The following is a 20,166-nucleotide window of genomic DNA, read 5'->3' on the forward strand; positions in this document are numbered from 1 at the left end:
ACAACAAAAACCACACACACCCCCATTATTACAAAGCTACAAATGCATTAAAATGAAATCATTAGGGTGGTGGCCTAAGGTTACTGAACATTTTCAATCTGCATTTTAATTTCTTTAATTAAATTATGATTTAGGTCAATTTTAATCACCACTGGTGTATAACCCTATGGGGTAAACTTTAACAGGGGTTAGGAAAGAATTAGCTCCAGTTATTGTTTAAGGCAGTTATGAGACTTATTCCCTGCTCACTGTTCTAACAATTTACCTCAGTGCAGAGCCAGAATTTAACATGTTGGTATCAGTTTGCCATGCCTGCTAAGTGCTGGCTAGGAGCACCTTGTTCCTTTTTCATTTGCCTGTAGCATTTTAGTCAGCAAATGTAAGGTGCTGTGGGGAAGGAGAAAATAGTGTAGTGCAGGAAGGTTATCTCAAAGGTAAAAATAGCAATTATAATGTAATGTACTTTAAATATTCAAAGCACTAAGCAAACATTAAGGGACTGATTGAAGGCCACTGAAGTCATTGGGAGGTTTCCCACTGACCTCAATAGGCTTTGGATCAGGCCTTGAGTAACTGAGCCTCACAATAGCCTTGTGAGATAACTAAGGGTTAGGTCTGGTAGGATGATTCACTAGACAAGGCAGAAGGTTGGTACTCAGGAGATGTGATTTGTGAGGTCTATTCTTAGCTGACCATATTTCCCTACGCTGAATATGGGACACCGGGTAAAATGACTCGTATTCAGGTGAGTTCAATGGCAATCAATCAGAACTATGCAGCACAAACATTCAAATTAACTTCAAGTTGACTGAGCCCCTGTTAAAAAGGAATACTGCATAGTTGGATTCTTTTTATTTATCTTCAAGGCTTTAGGGCTCACATGGGGAGAGGTGACACAAATCCCCTCAGCACCTCACATTTTCCTCAGCTGGATGATGGAAATAATAATACAAACCTTTGTCAAAGCACTTAAAATCTAAAATAGTGCTGTGCACGTGTTGTTAGGGTCACCTCACTTTCACGCATGGAGGAACTAAGCAAAAAATAAAAAAAGTTCAAGTGACTCGATCAAGAGCAAACAGGAAAGCAATGGCAGAGTTGGAAACAGAACTCAAGCAACCTTGATTCTGAACACTGCGCCTATCCTTCTAGGTAATGCTGTCTCTGATTGATTGGTTGATGGGTAGGCAGAGATAAGTCAATTCAAAACCAGTCAGGATTGTTTCTTCAGGATCAGTGGTTTTGCGTTTACTGTATTGATTGATCTATTAATCATGTGTATGTAATACAATGTATTTTTGCGATGAAATAGTTAATACATCGTTAACGATGTCCTGCTATTAAGCAGAACACAGCGTGTGTGGTTTTTTCTCAGAACCACAGCCAAATAAAGCCTCCAGTAACACATTATGATTGCTCACACACAGTGTATGCAATTATGTGGGTGCAGAGGTGTAACGGGAAGAAGAGAAGTTCAAAGAAAGCAATGTATGAGATTAGATATGTTGAAAACAACATAACCTGCTTAATTAAACAAACACACACACACACACACAGAGCCACACCTCGTTCACTAAATGTACATATTACTAATCTGTTGTGTTAAAATTTCATAAGCAGTGGGGCCAGTGCTGCCACTCTGTACTGCCCTGAGTTTGAATAATCAGAGTGGTTTATTGTTCACATAATGGATAGAAATGTGAAATTATTTCCTTGACAGATGAGTACCCTGGAGGTAACTTGGCATGTCACTGTATATAATTCTTCTCTGACAACATTACATGAGTCACTTTAGTGACTTAGTACTTTGCAACGTATACCATCTCAATAGTGGGAAAATCTACTGAAAAATTATTCATAGTGAAAACAGCACTCTCAGCTGTTTACCTGATAACAGGTGTATAAAAAACCCAAGAGGGTTCTCAGAGAGACATCGGAGAAATGATCAGGCCTAGCAACATAGATTAAAATGGGATGTATTTTCAAAGCTGTATTAGCCTTTACATTGTAACACTGTGGGATGCAGCAATTTAATGAAATACTAGCAGCCACCGAAACACAAAGAATCTTTCAAGAAGTGTTCACTTTAGAAGTAGGAAAAAAAAAGACGCTGTCAATATTTTTTGCCAGCCAAATGGAAACAGATCATCTGATTTCCTCAGTGCTGTAATCAGGCAAAACAGATGGCAGACTTCAAAATAAAAATGAAGTAACAAGCCCCCAATCAGAGAAGAAAGGGGTTAACAACATCCCCTTAAACATAACTATTCCACATTAAGGTGAAATGTTTTGCGGTCCCTTCCGTCCTATGAGTCTCTGATTTTCTGCTTTGTATCCCCAAAATAACTTCTTCTATGATATCTTTTCTTAGTTTAAAATATTCTTTTTGAGGATACATGCAACACACTGCATTTAACATTTTTAATATATCATGTCTGTAGTTCAGGTTTGTCGCTGAACATCATTGTCCTGTGGGGTATGACAGAGAGATACTAATTACCACTTTTCTAGTCAAAGGGCAAAACAATTATTCGCTATACATTTTCAGGACACCCTGAAACTTAGTCAGAAGGGGAATGTGAGAGACTAGTTAACATTGGGTCCACGTTTTAAGGAGGAGGGAAACTGCCAACTGAGTGTAGAATTGGAAACACATCCTTAAATGTCTTAACAGCATTAATGATTACCCATGTCTCCCGACTGGAGAATGGTAAGTACCAATAGTTGCTAGATGGACTTTAAGGCCAAGATTCAGCAAAGCCCTTAAGCCTCCATTACTTCCAGGGACTTAAGCATGTCCTGTTGAATAGGAATGGGATTACTCACATCTTTAAAGTTAAGCATGTGCTTGAGTGCTTTGCTGAGTCAGGGACCAGGAGAGGAAAAATAAATCAGACTTCATCTCTAACCAGATACAGTTCTACCAGATACTAGGAATAAGGCAAATGTGAGTCGTTACTCCCTAACTGAGAGACCACTGACTCTAGATGTGGGTGTAATAAATGTTCTCCTGATGGAGATAAAAGTTTTGTCTCTGGAAAAATCTCTTGCTAGAAAAACATGATCTATTTGCCAGATCTCCTGAGCCAAAAGAGCTATCAAAATTAGATGCACTTCAACTCTCAACTTCCTGTACACACAAAGCAAAAGAGAACACACAGGTGACACATACACTTGGCTCTGCTTGAATGAGGCAAGAACTTCCATCCATCAGTGAGCCAAGGTCCCTGCCCACTTTTGAACAATATTTCAGACATATGATGTTAGACTTGAAAGCTAAAATGTCTATAGTCAGATTACCTCATCAGGCAAAGGAACTCTCCTCAACCTAGTGTTTTGACTACGATTTGAGTACATCTTTACCCTTGTGACTTGGATCATCCATCAAACAGTTTTCCTTGTCAGCCAGGTGTAGAGAAAACAGAAAGAATGTATCCAAGATGCACAATTCCCACAGACAAGCTGTCTCCTTACATGGGGTTTAGGCGTCAAATTATCGTCTCTTGATGCTAACAGTTTGCCCATCTATCAAACAGTATCTAATCTTTAGTTTTTGATAAAGATTATGGAATAGGCTGCAGCAGGACAACTCTCAGAGCTCCCGTTTGCCTTCAAATCCTCTGTGTAATCAGGATTCTGACCTGGGTAAGGCACCAAATTGGCTCTTCTTGCATGGCTTAATTATCTACTCCTGGTAATGGAGAAAGATCAGGTGTTCATGATGATACCATTAGATCTATCAGTTGTCTCTGATATTATGAGATCACGATCATACAGCTGAGGTCCTTGGTGGGAGTGAATGAGGCTGCTCTTCAGTGGTTTGGCTCTGTTTTTGCCTAGAGATTCCCGATGGAACTGATGAGCAACAGCTCTTCCTCCTTGCCATACCAGAAGCATCTATTATTTTGTCCTTATTACTCAGTGTACATAAGTCCAATAGAAGAGCTAGAGAGGAGACACAGGGGAGTTCTTGGTTTTGCTGTGTGGAAAAGAGAGTGACGGGAGTAACGTGTGCTGACTTGTGATACGTATGTTTCATGTGCTGTTGTTTTACCTAAGTATTTTTATATTGTGTTTTTAATGGAGGCAAAGACCTATAGCTTTGGATAGGCATATCTTTAAGATTTAGTTAATTCCAAATACATAAATAAAGCAAAAAGACTCCCATGTCTTTTGGGGCATTTTGATTTTCATTGTCTTGGCTGTCTACAATGTCACTTAAAAAATATCTTACATTTATCAAGCCACCAAGATAGGAAATACCACTTTTTGTAGTGGCAAACTTGTTTTTCATACTTCAATTTTTTTAGACTGCCAATCTCTCAGTGCATTTGAGTGATGGTAAAGTAAAAATTACAACTGGGTGATTTTACCCCTCACTGCAATTGTAAAAAAAAAAAAAGATATTTTTATATATATAAAATATAAACAGGACATTTGCAAATGCAATAGGTGAAATACTCCAGGGAGTTCAAGAATAAAGAGTGCCCCGTCTATTCCTGCACTCCCAAATAAAGTTCTACACTACATTATAACACATACAGAATGTAATAAATGGCTGATAGAAAAATCTGCTGTGCAGTTCACACTTGCTTCTCTCTCAATGGTTCAAATACATAAAACAATACTTTTACTACCATAAAAAGAGAGACCATTAATACTTTAGAGGTTCAGTATAAAATTACTTTCATTAGCATGCCAAGTGTATATTTTAGCTTACTAGAAAAGAAACTCCCTACAAACAGCCATTTTTTGACATTCCTTCATTGCAGAGGGGGTAACGATACAGGAATCAATTTCCCATGACCTTCTGGAGAGATTTTAGATGTACTGAAAAGGTACTACTACATTAAACCAGTGAAGCAGCTGGGCACAGTGTAGAAAAATATTACTGAGCTCAGTGGATTAGTATTACAGGTTGCCATCTGGGGATATGCATTCAGGGTAGAGTCAGTAGGCTGCTAAAAGAGAAAACATTGGCCTCGCTACATATTCCCACCTTTATTTTAAATGGACACTGTTAGTACAGTACAAAATCCTACAGAACTTGAAATTTACAGAGACTCTTCTTGTGGTTTCTGTAGTTCATTATTATTATTATTATTATTGGTGATGCCAGCTTGGGGAAAATAATATTTCCCTCTAATGAGTGTGCAGTATATAAACAGAGCTATGCATATGCACAATCCTGGATCATGCCACATATTCACAGCTTTGTTCATCTGCAAGGCTTGCCATAAGATTTCTTTTAATTAATTAGAAACAACCTTCTAGGTAGTAATTAGATCATTAGTTTATGGCTAAACTCTGTTCTCAGACAAATGTGTGCAAATCCTAGTTACTTAAATTGAAAGGGCTCACAGGGTGTTACATTACAATCTGGCCACTTTGCAAGTTTTTAGGAATTCAGTATCAGGGGCCTAAACTACTTGACATCTCTTTTAAACTGAGGCAAAGGTAATTCTACAGAAACCTGATCCAGAGTCTCTCTCTCTCTCTCTCTCTCTCTCTCTCTCTCGCTCTGCCCTTCCCCCTCTGTGGATGCTTTAATTACTTTTTTCCATCACAAGGACTCTTGAGTATAAATTTAGACTTTCAGCCCTTATGCATTACAACCTGATTTCTGCCTAAGGAAAAGAGAATTCCATCACCAAATAGATTAAATTTTGCAGCAGTGATTACGTGTTACAGGCCTCAATTCTGCATCAGCAAAAGCCACGGAACAGCATCAAATTCAAGTAGTTCAGACATTCTACAGTTCCAGGGTAATATAATCATTCTCCTGCCATGCTATTTACTTCACTCTTTCAATGCATTTATTTGTGTTCCACAAAGTGAACTGTAGGTCATGAAGAAACATTGACAAGAATAGTAAAACTGGAAGGTCTCATCTGGTAGAGCACAAAAGCAGTTAAAGGAATATTAACATCTCTCTTTCCAATGAAAGGGAAAAACAGGGGTTTACAACATCCAACTTCTTCTTTATTTTTATGCTAAGTTCTAGTCACTTCCCAAGCAAAAACATACCGTAATATATATTATTGTTTAGCCTCATTAGGGAAAATAACATCAAGCTTCAATTCTCTATGATCTTCCAAAGCAGTCAGCCTGTATCCAAATGGATGCATTTATTTTGGCATCGTGAAGGTTCTCTCCTCTAGACATGAAATTGCTACTGCATTTTTAGGTGGCCTCAGTACATTATTATATGGTTAATGAGAAAGAAGGCCAGTTAGGAAAAGATTTCTTGGACCCCTCCACACCTCCAAGGTGATGACAACCATTGCTTTAAGTACTTGCCACTAACAACCATGTCAGGATGTCAGTGACAGCATGTTACTGGTAGTTACTTAAAGAGAAGGATGTTATCTTTCTGGGCTTTATGATTCATCCTTTAGGAGCAGTTCTCAGAGCACTAAGTCGGAGTGATGAAGATCATGTAGTAATTGGGTTAGGTGGAGAGTGAAACATGTCATCTTGGGAATGTTGGGTCAAAGGGATCCTGTGATAAGAAACTATAATGGAAATAAAGGATTCAGGCTTCCCATATTAATTATCTCACCATGAGGGCACTCAATAACAAGTAAACATTCTTCTGATGAGCACATCCCAACACAACGTGGGAATCTGCAATATGAAAATCGATTACATTATAAATCTTTGAATCTTTACGGCATGAAGGTCTTCAGTGGGAAAGCTCTGTGAATGAGATGTCAGTCCATCTAAAATTATTGCACTTTGATCCAATGTTAGAATGGCATCACTTCAGTACCATAGACTGTGGTACCTCTGCTCACATGGACTAACTTCCCCCTATAGGCTACTGTTCAGGAACACAATCCTGCTCAAGAAAGCACAGAAGAGTTTAACTCTAAGCACATGCTTAAGTGCTTCCCTGAATAGGGATGGACTTAAGCACTTACATAAGGGCTTTTCTGAACTGGGGCTTTATCTGCATGATTAATGTGTAAATATATATATACTAAATTCTCTTCCAAAAAGGAAAAGGAAATATTTTGATAGATAGTGCACTTATCTGAACAGTTAACCCAACAGAACTGCGATGGGGTATACAAACCCTACACTGGGACGGAAGGGGTTAAAGGACAGTACTGGATCCAGATAGCTCCACCCCTCCAACCCTGGAGAGCATGCTCCAATTGGAGACAGGGTTGAAAAGGGAGCGACACGGTTCAGAAGGCTGGAGAGGAGTACAGACCTACCCGGAAGGCTCTTGCCAACTGGGGCTAGAGACGCCTCCCTGAAATACCAGGACTGTAAGCTGAGCCTGGCTGGGGCTGACGGACTGGTTTCCTTTTCCTCCTCTCTCTGCCCCCATCTGGGACCAGAAGCAAAGAGAAGCCATGGTAGGAAGTGAGCCAGGGATGGTAACTCAGTGGGAACCCCACTCCTCAGAGGTCTAACGCTGCCAACTTTCCTAGGGACCAGGATCAGAGCCTGGTGGAGTGGGCGGGCCTGGGATCCCCTACCACTGCCCCACGACTGAGTGCATGCTAACCACTAGGCTTCACAGCCCATCGAGGACCCTATTACAAGGACAATGTATATTACTTTTGGCATCATCAGTTACACAATGTCAGAGCATATCACAAGTATAGACAACCATAATTTCCCATATTACCGGAACAGTAACAAGTAGAGTATTACGTGAAAACAGCATTTTTAATTTTGAATCTACATTGACATAAAACATACCTGTATTAGAACTGCATTCCCGTGACCTAGAGCCAAAATTATATTAGCAAGGAAAAAAACCACACATGCATAGCCCATATAGATAGTAGGGATATTTTAAAATGAAAGTACTGTGTACTGCATAATTTAAAAATGAAGATCAATGAATAAGAACTTTAATACCACCTACCCTCATCATCATCCTTTAGGTTCTCAGATTTCTTTGCTTTGCACTTCAAGGGAGATGGTGACTGGCCTTTTTGTTCCAATCCCTCTGCAAGCACAAAATATATTATTTTTGAGTATATTATTTTATTAAATATTAATAGGCAGGCTATTTTAGCAATTATTTTATCTCAGCATTCCTTTCAAAGCAGAATGCCTACACTTGCATTTTGAAGATTCAGCATTGCCTCATGTGTTGTATTTGGGGCCATAATAGGTGTGTTTGGGCTCAAAGGGAACTTTAGCTGAGGTTGATAGCTCAACCTTGCATAAAGCTCATATTTATTTAAATGATTCCTGCCTTCGCACTCTCCCGCTCTTCAGATTTATAACATTTAATAATATTTTAATCTGTAGTTGTTTCTAAGCAACATGCATCATATGGCTATGGACTAGTGGAGGAATATGTTCAAGAAGACTGATTTCTGTTAGCAGCCCAGTTTTGCATTCATTGCCAAAATCCACTAACAAAGGAATATTGACCTAAAAATTGGCAGTATGGATGTGAGGCAGAGGTAAAAGCTTGATATCAAGTTTGAAGTTAATTGAGAGAGGGTTCCTTCAAATAAGATTGTTCAGAGTTGAAGAAGTCTTCCAATTTTTTTCTTCCCACTTCCATAATACAACAGCAAGAAGGGAAGAGATTAAATTTGGTTTGCTGGACTCACTTATAGTAGTTGAGAGCTAGCGTGCAGAAGACTTAAAATTAGTTGATTAAGCTTCCAAAATTATGAAGACTTGATATAACAACAGCTTAGGGTATGTCTAGCACTGGAATAAAAGACACGTGGCACGGCTGTGACTGGCCTGGGTCAGCTGTCTTGGGCTTGGAGAACTTGGGCTCGCAGGGCTGTAAAATTGGTGTGTAGATGTTCACGCTCCAGCTGAATCCCGAATGTCTACACAGCAATGTTATAGCCCTACAAGCCTGAGCCCTGCAAGCCAGAATCAGCTGAGCTGGGCCATCCACACGTGTTTAATTGCTGTGTAGACGTATCCAGAATGGCTTGTCATGTCTGATGACCTTAATATAGTGCACCAAGTGACTGCTGGAGACCGGGTCAGACTTTTAAGAGTACTCAGCACCCATAAATGGTGCTGGATTGTCTTAAGAGCTCAGCTCCCATTTATGCACCTAAATGAAATGACTAGATTTTCAAAAAGGGCTCAGCACTCAGCAGCTCATGTTGTTCTCCGGAGGTGCTGAGCCCTTTTGGAAATCTGGCCATTTCATTTAGGTGCCTAACGGGAGCTGTTGAGTGCTGATTTCTATTGAAAATCTGGCCCCTACGCTGTTGCTTTTTTTTTTTTAAAAAAAAGAAGTTTTGAGTTCTTTTCCTTGCAGAGATAGACACAAAAGTGTAAACTGATTGTTAGTGAGGCCTGTCAATAGAAAAAAGGAGACTTTTTAGAAACTAGTAACACACATGCACTCTCAGCCTAATTTCACCTTACCAGTAGTGTAGCTCTATGTGAATAAATGCATCAAGCCTCTCCATCTCACTGTACTAACTTATAGGATGGGGGTCCTATCTTTGGAAGCAGTGACTCTGAAAAAGATTTGAGGGGCATGGTGGATAATCAGCTGAACATGAGCTCCCAGGGAGGTGTTGTGGCCAAAAGGGCTGATGAGATCCTGGGATGCATAAACAAGGGAACCTTGAGTAGGAGTAGAGAGGTTATTTTCCCTCTATATTTGGCACTGGTGCAACCACTGCTGGAATAGTGTGTCCAGTTCTGGTGCCCACAATTTAAGGATGTTGATAAATTGGAGAGAGTTCAGAGTCTGCTAGTGATAGACTCTAGAAGCTCAATCTATTTAGCCACATGCAGCATGGGAGTAAGAGAAGAAACCTCCAAACTGCAAGCAGCCAGGTTGTGGGGGAAAGCTTGCACTTCTCTACCCATTAGTCAGGATTTGTGATTTGCTACCCCTGAGTAGTAGCCAGGATTTGGCTGGGTGTTTACAGTCCCACTTGGCCCTCACCAAGCCCTTGGCCTCACCAAGAAGCCAGGGGAGGGGGAGAAATCTCTCCACCTGCTTAGCTGGGACATTGTTCTTTCTGCAGCATACCATACTTAAATGTAGCAATAAGACTGACCAAATTCTGAGTCAGACTGTAAGTTACAGGCAGTAGAAGCCCATAGTACTTGGAAACATTCTAAAATGAAGACCTGTATTAAATACAATTTTAGGGAATTAACACTAATAGTTAATTCAACAAAACCTCAAATTGGTGATTGTTTCTATATCTTCACATTATAGGGGATTCTTGTATTAATCAATTTACTGAAATATGAAAACACCCCAGATTTGCTTGGTCTCAGGAACTGGACCTTTCCTTTCTAAAGGTTAACCACTTGACAGAAGACTGTGTTACATGCCAGCAGATGTGATCAACTACACTGGAAATTTTAATACTAGATTTTGAAAAGAAGATATGAAATTAAGATCTGTGGAGCGCTAAAATCAACTTCTCTCTTCCCTGGCTGGTGGACATGCAAACTCAACCACAGGGAATAAATATCAGGGATTAAAACAACTCAGCTATTCAACATAGAGTCAGTCAGAAGCAATGGCCATGTTCAACACATGTTGTTAGTACGAAGGATAGAAGCTGTCAGACTTTAAAGATTGATTGCTGCCCCCTCTGCCATTCTTTAAAAGAAATTGAGTATTTATAATGAACTATATTGATGCAGGGCCTGTCTGGCTCTAATGCCCCCATATGATAGCTGCTCTTTTCCCTTTTTGGCTTGGCAATGCTTCACTCTAGGAGACCAAATCAATATGAATATTTCAAACACCATTCTCCCCTCTGAAGATGAAGTTATCATCTAATCGATCTGCGAGGCTTCCTCTAGTCTCAAAAATCAAATGCCAATCAAGTTTTAGTGTTAAGTATCCATGTATAACATGGCTTGGTCTTCCTAGAGTCTCTGAATACATCAGAAAATATATCTAATGTCTTAATTGACTGCACTAAGATGGGGGTGGGGGGATGACGGTGCTTGCATTGGGAGAAGTTAGAACAGTTACTATTGACAACGGAACAATGTTTCTCCATTCCTGAAAGAATCTTAAAATGCTCACAAAAAGAATGCGGAGGAACCATCTCAGGAGAATGCGATTTCAAACACAATTTCATTGCTTTCTAGCAGATGAGTAGATTTTCCCTCACTCCAAAGACAGAAAGGGATTTTTGTAAGCTTCAAAAATGTGTATTTGTGTATGGCCAAGAAATAAATCTTAACCCTTTCAGTTCTGCAGAGACATACATGTATCATGAACAGAGCTGGCAAGAATGGCAAAAAACAGTGCTTACAACCATTTATTCGAGTTTTGAATGGCTGTTCAATTTAACCACTTTTGTACCCTTTATTATTTGTGAGCATTCATGCAAAATGGTATTTACTCACAATATATTTGGGGAATGGCTATTCTCCATGGGTCAAACCCACAAGGCCAATGTGCCACGTAAAGGAGGCCATTCCAAGCTCCCAAAACATTCATAAATCCTGCTCAGTGACAAGTGCCTGACATTTTCCTCTCAGTCAGAGAAAAAGCTCCCCTCTAAGATGAAGTGCCCTGACATACGCACACGTATATATCGGAATGTACAATCTGGTAGTTGATGTTCATGTGGGCTAGTTTACAGAAAGGTTTCAAAGCGAGTGTGTGTGGGGAATATTGGGTCTACCATCTTGGGTAGGGAAGGTTTCTGATGCTGGGTGGGACTAGGCAGGTTGCACCCTTGGTGGAGGGATGGGATAATTGGTAGGACACTTACTTTGGGTATGTAACAGAAGGGTTGACAGGAAACATGGCAGGCAAGGGGCTTATCACTGGGATAACATCCAATTGCTTTGGTAGCTAGAGCAGGGGTGTGGTTAGGTTGGGTAGATTTTCACAGCTGAAGGAGAGCAGGACACTTATAATTAGTGACAGGTCTAAAGAGGTTTTGAAAATTGAACAATGGGGGAGGCTTGTTTGTGTGTTTTTGATCCCTCCCTAATACTAAGGAAATTAACTTTGGTTATGGGGAACAAACCTTACAGTGTTGGAATATGTATTTACAAAACTATGCTTCCCATAATAGCACATGGCTGCATAATTTGCATATGCCATCATTGAGCATAACTGTGGTAGCATAAGAGGTATTTTTGCCTTCCTATATATCTGAAAACATAAGTGTACAAAAACCAGGTAATCCAAAAGTGAAGATTTACAATAATGTTTCATTAATGTGGTATAAAATGATCAGCCTTATGGCACTGCAGTATTAAATCACATAAGTTAAAGATGGACAAAATCTATCTGATCATTTAGTCTTTCCCTCTGCCAGTGCAAGATATAATTCTCAGATAAAGGACATATCAGATACTGAACTACAAAAATCTGTAGCTGCCCTTTTGACTCAGCCATGCTAACAGCAGACTGTATGAAATATGATAACATCAGAGCACTTTGAGTTGAACATAACAGTATGCTAACAGCTATTACAAGAGGCTGCATCCTGAAAAATAAACCGATCATCTAAAAAATACTAATTAAATGCCATTAGAGGACTGGTTTTGAGTGTTTCCTTTAAGAATAGGTTATTTTAAAATAAAAATATTGTTTCCTAAGGTACTGGAGATACTCTTGTCCAGTGTCATAGCTCACAGTAATGCTCATCAGTGCCAGTTACGCTTAATATAGTGTTATCAGCAGGTATCACTGGAGATTATCTGAGACACATGCAATCAAAACATCCCCCTGTTTACTTAAAAAAAAAATATGAAGAACAGAGTTTCTAAATGTAATAAGATATGCACACTCCTGAGTGATGGAGACATAAGACAGAGAATACACTCTCAGCATGTTCATCTCCCCATAAACTACACATTTGGCCATCTGCTATTCCTTACTTATGGCTGAGTCCAGCAGCTGCTCCAAAGGCCTGATCTGGTGTCCATTGAAGTCAGTGAACATATTCCCACCGACTTCAGCTGACACTAGATCAGGCCCTAAGTGAGGATCTGAATTTTTTCTACCAGCTTTAGCAACTGTGTTTAATTAGAACTGAGTCTCCAGATTGAAAGAGCCCACATGAGATCGCCTGCTATTGCACACTCCAGGAATCCCAGAAGTTTTTAAGGCTGAAACATTAGAGAAACAACCTAAAGATGAGCTTTTGAGTACAGATTATATCTGAATGGCGCAGCAGTTCGGGATCATCAATATTGGCTTCAGCTACTGATTCTGTCTGCAGGAGTCATGACCTCATGAAGTCAAGTGGAATGAAAAATGATTATTCATTAACAACTGAAAGTGGCAAATAGCAGTTGCAACCTTATTTAAACACAGATTAATCAACTTTTCCCACAAAGCATTTAAGAGCAGACACTCTTCAGCCTGGTGACTAAATTACCATAAACAGAGCTCTCCCCTTAACGCAGAAGTCATCTGTTTATGACATTTATGCAAATGTCCCTTACTAATATTAAGTTCTTACATTAAAGGGTCAAAATGGCATCGCTCTCTACTGCTAAAGGATATATGAAGGATACTAAACTTTGGCCACACAAGTATTAATAGCGCATCCAACATCTAATTCTCAAAATATAACTCAGTGATGGGGCATGAAGCAACATAAGGTACTGAATATGTGGTACCCCATCGCCACTCTGTGCTTGAAATCCACACAGGAGCAGATATGCCACAAAATGTACCACTCAAATGACCTAAATCTGTGGTGATTTGCAGTGTAACCCATGTGGTAACTTCATTTAATTTAATGGAGTTACAAAGGAAGCAAGACAAAAGAACTGATACTAAGTCTTATTCTTGCTATAAAGTGGAAACTTTATTTTTAATTTCTACTATTAAATACTTTAAAAATTCAATTTAATTTATATATGAAAGAATCCAAAAAAATTCTAAACAATATAGCTAATAAAAATACATATGTATTGGTTCCAATAAAAAGTGAAATTGGAGATATCACAGTTTTTTGGAAAGGTTAGAATAGAAAATAATCACGGTATCAAAAATACAACAGTACGATACCTGTCAGCAAGTGCTGAATTTTTAGTGGCCACTGTGTGCTTTTGCATGTGTATATTTTGTACACCAAACACAATACCCTACATATTAGTATTTATAAAAGCTCCATCCAATGCAGTAGGCAGAGAACAATAATTATTCACACATGTAGTAAACTCAGAAGGCCAAAATACCATAAATGTCCTGCCAACTCAGAAGTATCACACACGCACAGACACACACACACAGAGTAGTCAATGACTACACACACACACGCGCGCACGAACACAGAGAATCAGTGACTGCAAATGTGCAAATGCAAGTCCCCAAGGGTTGCTCTGCATTCACACCTTAGTAAAATAACTAAACTGTGGAACCATAATTAGTTCCCATTCGTGTTCAAACTAGTTGTTAATAAGAAACATAATTACAAACCAGTGGGCTACAGTGGATGACGACTATAGTACCTAGTAAGAAGGTTCACCATGGTCATGTGATTAATTTTAAGATGTTTCTCAAACTGTTTTATAATGTGCAGAAGTATGTTTTTGACAAACATTTTCACACACCTGTATCCTCACTTATCTCACTCTCCTCTTCATTATCATCATCTGTCAAAAAAATGAAATAAAATGATTATGAAAAAAAGAGAAGCATTTGAAAATAATGTTGCATGCTTCAAATTGCTTTCATTTTCATTTGTTTCCTGCTGTCCAAAGTTTTAAGTTTAGATTTAGAAAAAATACTAGTAACGTAGATTACTGATATCTAGATATCAAAATTCAGGGAGGAATAATTCTGCCTTGACTTACACACAGTGAAACCACATTGTAATCTATTTCATTGTTTTTCATTTCTAAGGGTGAAATTAATCTAATTTTACTTGTCAAGCTCAGGAGTCTTTGTTTTTCTTGAAATAGCTGGTAACATTAACACTAAAATTGGTTGGAAGTTTTGTTTTTTGGAGGAAAATACATATGAGAGTGAAACAAAATGTTTGCCTACATTTTCCAGAGAAAATGTAGACTTTAAATCTCAAAACTGAACGTTTTGGGGTTTCAGACAAAAAGTGTTTCATTTTCAGCTGAAAACTTTTCAATTTGGGGTGTTTCAATTTAAACCTTAAAATTCCCAAGATGGCACCCATGGTTACTGAAAGGTCTCAGCAAAATGCTTAGAAAACACCCAGTAAAGCAATAGTTACTTAGTCACTAATTTCCCAATAACATGTTCTTTCCCATGAGAGCATTTGCAGTAAAATCAATGTGAGAATCATTGAATCTGGAAGGGAACTCAAGGGGTCATCTAGTCCATCCCCATTTGCTGAGGGGGGATTAAGCACACCTAGATCATCCCTGATAATGTTTCTTTAACCTATTCTTAAACACTTTCAATGAAAGAGATTCCACAACCTCCCTAGGCTACCTGAATAGATCAAATTAATCTCAGCTGTCACAGTAAATCAGCATGATGCAATTATATCTTAAAATACCTATCACCAGCAGAGCTTCTGTGGAAATTCTTACTTATAGTACAGTAAGTGGCTTGGAATAGGAAATTCCCGAAGCACTAGAATATAGTGTAAACTGGTAATATTGGACACACAGGCAAGGAATATGACCTTATTAAAAAGTAGTGAAGTCTTAATGCAATACAAATATGAAATGGAGAATACTGCTTTTGTGAACTAACGGGGAATCTTTCTAAGGAAAGGACAGGGTTATTGCTCCTATGGAGCATTTTATGCATGTCCCAGAATCTCATATATCTTAACATCTAAAATCTCAGCAAACTAGGTATAGTGTGGACATTATTGTTTATTCTGTACAGCATGGTTTTAACAGATCAAATCAAAAAGTTTAAATATATACATAGAGACAGGCTTAAATATAAACCCTGGAGCCAACCCCCCACTGAACTTTGGAGAAGTCCAGGAGTAAAATTTTCAAAAGCACCCAGGTGATTTAGGAACCTAGTTTACATTTTCAAAGGTGACTTGGGCACTTCAAAGCCTACGTCTCACTGAAAGTCAACAAGGTCCCTAAGTGCCTAAGTCACTTTTGAAAATGGGACCTGGACTCCTAAGTCACTTTTGGAAATTTTACCCCAGCTCCATATCTGACTGACATTTTTGACTCAGACCCCTCTTCTCTGGTAACGCCACAACTGGTCCAGAAAATTATAACACATGAGGCATATGAAGGAAGGTGCTTACATTTGAGGCAACACAGCAATTTCTTTGACCTCAACTTGGCAAAGATTGCTGAAGTGACAAACACCCTCCTTATTCACTAGACATCCATTACAAGAATTATCATCTTATACTGGGATAAGCTCCTGCCACGTTTCAAGAACCCGTTTTCAAAACATAGCTCATTTCTCATCCAGATGAACTAAGCCAAGGTCAGTTCCTGAGTGCATTAATTACTGAGAAGCAGAAACAAGGCAAGAACTCCTTGACTGAAGTCCAGTCCAAGTTGTATAATTCGAAACCCGGATCCTTGTAAATTACATAGTTTATACAGTAGCTTCTTTTTCCTTTTGACAAAACCATGTTTTCATCCCACCTAGGCTATGGACAGAGTGTTATCCAAAGGTCCAGATCTACTTTAACATATTGTTCATGGATTGTGTCAACCTTAAAGTAAAGTCTAACAAAACCATTAGGACCCAGGAGTAGAACTTTGATGACCGTAAACATTTCCTTATAGAGATACTATCACTATTAGGTAAATCCCAAACTTACTTACTCTCTAAAAAAAACCTAAGAACCGCTCCCCCCGCAAACCATTTAAAATTCCACTGAACCTGTGACCTCTTTTCAAAAAGGTCTTGACCAACTCACTGCAGCACCAGAAGCGCAGGTGATCTTGTGTGTACATCCAGCTACTTATGTGTCTGCTGGAGGCAGAAGAGTTCCCTGCTGCATAGCTTCACCATTAAAGCCCTGCAACAGGGAGCTCTCAGAACTCATTCCCTCAAGTCCTGCTGGAGAAAGGAGAACGGACCTTGCAGCCTGGGGCAGGAGGATCACCGACCGTGACCCCCACATAAAACTGTCCTTGTGGCAGGTGTCGCCATTGAGATGCCACCGTGATGAAGGACACCCTGGAGTCTGCAGCAGACTCATGCAGCAAGGAAGACCTTTACTCCAGCATGTGTCCCCTGGGTTAGAGAATGAAGTTTCCAGATTACAGTTAGTCTAAAGTATAGAAAGTATATAAATAAGGCATAAGGTGCATGACTCACATGAATAGCAGTGTAAGAACAAGTTAAGTGTAAACAGTGCAAGAACAGTTAAAGTTCAGATTATAACCTATGATTGAAATATGCCCCGACTATTCATATTATTTGGGATGATTACATCTATAAAGATCTGAAAGCAGGGGGCTGGGTGAAGGTTGTTCAGAACATCCCTTTGTAAAATCCCTCATTAATTCATATATCATGCAACGGTTGTCAGGCTTTCTTTTCATAATCTCATTTGCTGTCTGCAGAGTTCTGTAGAACAGAATGATTACACTACTTTTTGTACTATTGAGATTGGAGAAGGAGCGTCTCATATCCCATGATTCCCCCCCGTCTCTCTCAGGTTCTCTCTGGCCCTGTCTCATCAACTCATTCCACACAGGCAAAGAGCTGCCAAATCGTGAAAACTATCAAACTGCTAGATTTGACCTGGCAACAGGCTCTAAATACCATTACTAATCCAAAAAGCCATCAAACCTCCACCCACTCTTTGCTCTTCCCTCTTTTTGTATTGTTAAGCAAATACATTATTTTCTGTTTAACTATATAAGCACGTAATCAGAGCTCATAAAAGACTGCAGCAGGCAGCTCTCTGTTCCAATCTGCATTCCTGTGTCCCCACTGCCTTACATAGCCCCATACACTGTGGATTCTCACTTTCACCCACTTCTTCAACACTCCTTTCCGATTTCTTTTTGCCTTTCTCCGGTTTCCTTGTTAACTCTCTCATCTTCTTTCACTCACAGTTCTTTTATCTCTATTTCTTTCCCACCCATTCCCAGTTGTCTCTCCCCTTGTTCTCAGCCTACCCTGGTTTCTTACTTCTCCTTTCACAAGTGTATATCTTCATATTGCCCATAATCTTTCAATGTGTTGTGAGCACGTTGTGGGATTCAGAGTGAAACGTGACAGAATTCTTAGTACCCGGGCTTCATTTGCTGCCTCTGCACGCACAACAAATTAAGGAATAGAGCAAAGAGGCAGGAAGTGTTAGTTATAAAGGAGGAGGAATGGAGCAGAGATGAGTTTGCAATTACATCACTGATGCCTTCATTTAAAAAAAAAAATGAATCACAAAACCTGTCAGTACTGACAGCTATTTAGATGCCCTACTGGGCTTATTTACTGTACAAAAATAGGTGTCCTGCTGAAAAAGTTCCTGCCCTTAGGCACTTAACTAGCAGGAACTTCAAGATATGACGGCACTGTTTCTACTAAGATAATGAAGGATGTGAAGTACAATCAAACTATCACAACTAAATATAATAGGCTGACAAAGGGGTAAATACTATGTATGCCCTTTCCCTCCAACTCTTCTTTTCACCATCCTTATGCTCTTTTGCACCTACAAGGATGCAGACAATCATCCTCTTGGTTGCCCTTCTGTAGTTTTACATCCAAACTGACAACTGCCATATTTCTCATTATCCTTTTCATGCCTTTCTGACTGAGAATCACTACTACTTGACAGGACACCATTACTGCCAGCCAGATGAAGTCCCCTATTGAGCCTAAACTGCAGAAGCTCCTTTCCTAGCCAGCCAACAGAATACAAATTTCCTCTCCAACTTGAACAACAGAAGTCAATGTAGTAGCAGCATACCCAAATCCTCCCCATTTCCTGAGGTTTGAGGGAGGGGACATATTGGGGCACTAAATGGATTGGAACCTAGTTATCTGCCTTGCCCTTCATGAACCTTCTACCTCATCTCTCCACTGAGACAATGCAGGTGGGTAGACTACCAGGTACTGGGAAAAGAGCATTCTCTCTGGCAGGAACCCCAGCTTTGAAACTCCTGGCCAGAAGAGATCAGACTGAGCCCATGCCTGACTGTTTTCGGATCAAGGTGTAAAACAATCTTTTCAATATAGCCTTCCCCAGATTCAGTGCTCTTAAGAAAAAAAGGCCTTTAAACAAAAAGTCACATTCCCCTGCTTCAAAGGAAGAGAAAGAGGGAACGGTTTTTAGATCTGGGCTTTTGTGTTCCTAAATTTGGAGCCATAATAGGATATCAGAGTGACAGGTGCTATTTGAAACACCCCTTCTCATGCAGAGCAAGTTTGATCAAATTTTGCTTTTGCTGTTTTTATTATGAAGACATTTCCACTGATACATGCAGTATATCTAAACCTCACTGCAGCATCAGTGCAGTTTCTCTTTGTGGGTTGCCTAGCTACGTAGCCTCAAAACACAGGAGTCACACTGAATGTAAAATGTGTTTGCAACTTTTGAGACCATATGAAATGGAAATCCTTAGTACCCAATTGCTAAGACATCAGATACTTTTCTTTATGCCACCTCAGAGATGGCTTCTTTTATGTACTGCATTACTTGAAGTGCAGCAGAATATATATACACCACAGCAGGAGTCTAGCCTACTCACACAGAACACGTAGTAGCTTCTACTCCCATTGCAAAGAAACTGAACCAAATTGTTTCACTCCAATAAAAGGATCCACAGCCATGCTCAGATTGGGGATTGTATTTTACAGATGCTGACACCATCCATACCAAGAACTGGGTGACTAATGAGTTCAAAATGCATAAGTTTAGAGAAGAAATCGGCTTCAGCTACACAGACCTCTCTTGCCCTCCCCTTCTCCCCCACCAAACAGTGAAGTGATTGAGTTTCACTTACATGGATACTCACTCAAGTTAATTTCAAGCTCACCTGCAGGCTGGAATGATCACACAGGAAATAATATGTTTTGTGGGGGGTGACCCACTGTTTGACACAACAGGGGTAAGGTTTCTTAAAAAACTCAACAGTGGCCTGGCACAGAGGCAACTCAATGAGTCAGACAAGATTTTAACTGCAGTCTTTGCAACCAGGATCATTCAAGCACATGAAGCTACTTTGAAGTGAGTGGTGATGACAGACTATTGCTGAGCAGTAAATGCAAGGCACTTGGAATGTTTTATGGGGGATGGGACACTGCTCAATGAAGCAGAGAGAAAGGATCATTAT

General features: G+C 39.6%; 1 protein-coding gene across 4 annotated transcripts in view; it reads right to left on the bottom strand.

Annotated features, from left to right (window-relative positions):
• MACROD2 (mono-ADP ribosylhydrolase 2) overlaps positions 1–20,166 on the bottom strand; it is a 1,526,954-nt gene that overhangs the window by 337,048 nt on the left and 1,169,740 nt on the right. For 3 of the 4 annotated variants that reach the window (XM_074949635.1, XM_074949637.1, XM_074949634.1), the window contains exons 10-11: positions 14,518–14,559; positions 7,886–7,969 (exon numbers count right to left, since the gene is read on the bottom strand). In XM_074949635.1, coding sequence (XP_074805736.1) covers positions 7,886–7,969; positions 14,518–14,559 — 126 coding nt within the window. The remainder of the gene's footprint in view (positions 1–7,885; positions 7,970–14,517; positions 14,560–20,166) is intronic. The other variant, XM_074949636.1, reaches the window with a different exon arrangement.

This window comes from Natator depressus, chromosome 3, assembly GCF_965152275.1.
Source record: "Natator depressus isolate rNatDep1 chromosome 3, rNatDep2.hap1, whole genome shotgun sequence".
Lineage (NCBI taxonomy): Eukaryota > Metazoa > Chordata > Testudines > Cheloniidae > Natator > Natator depressus.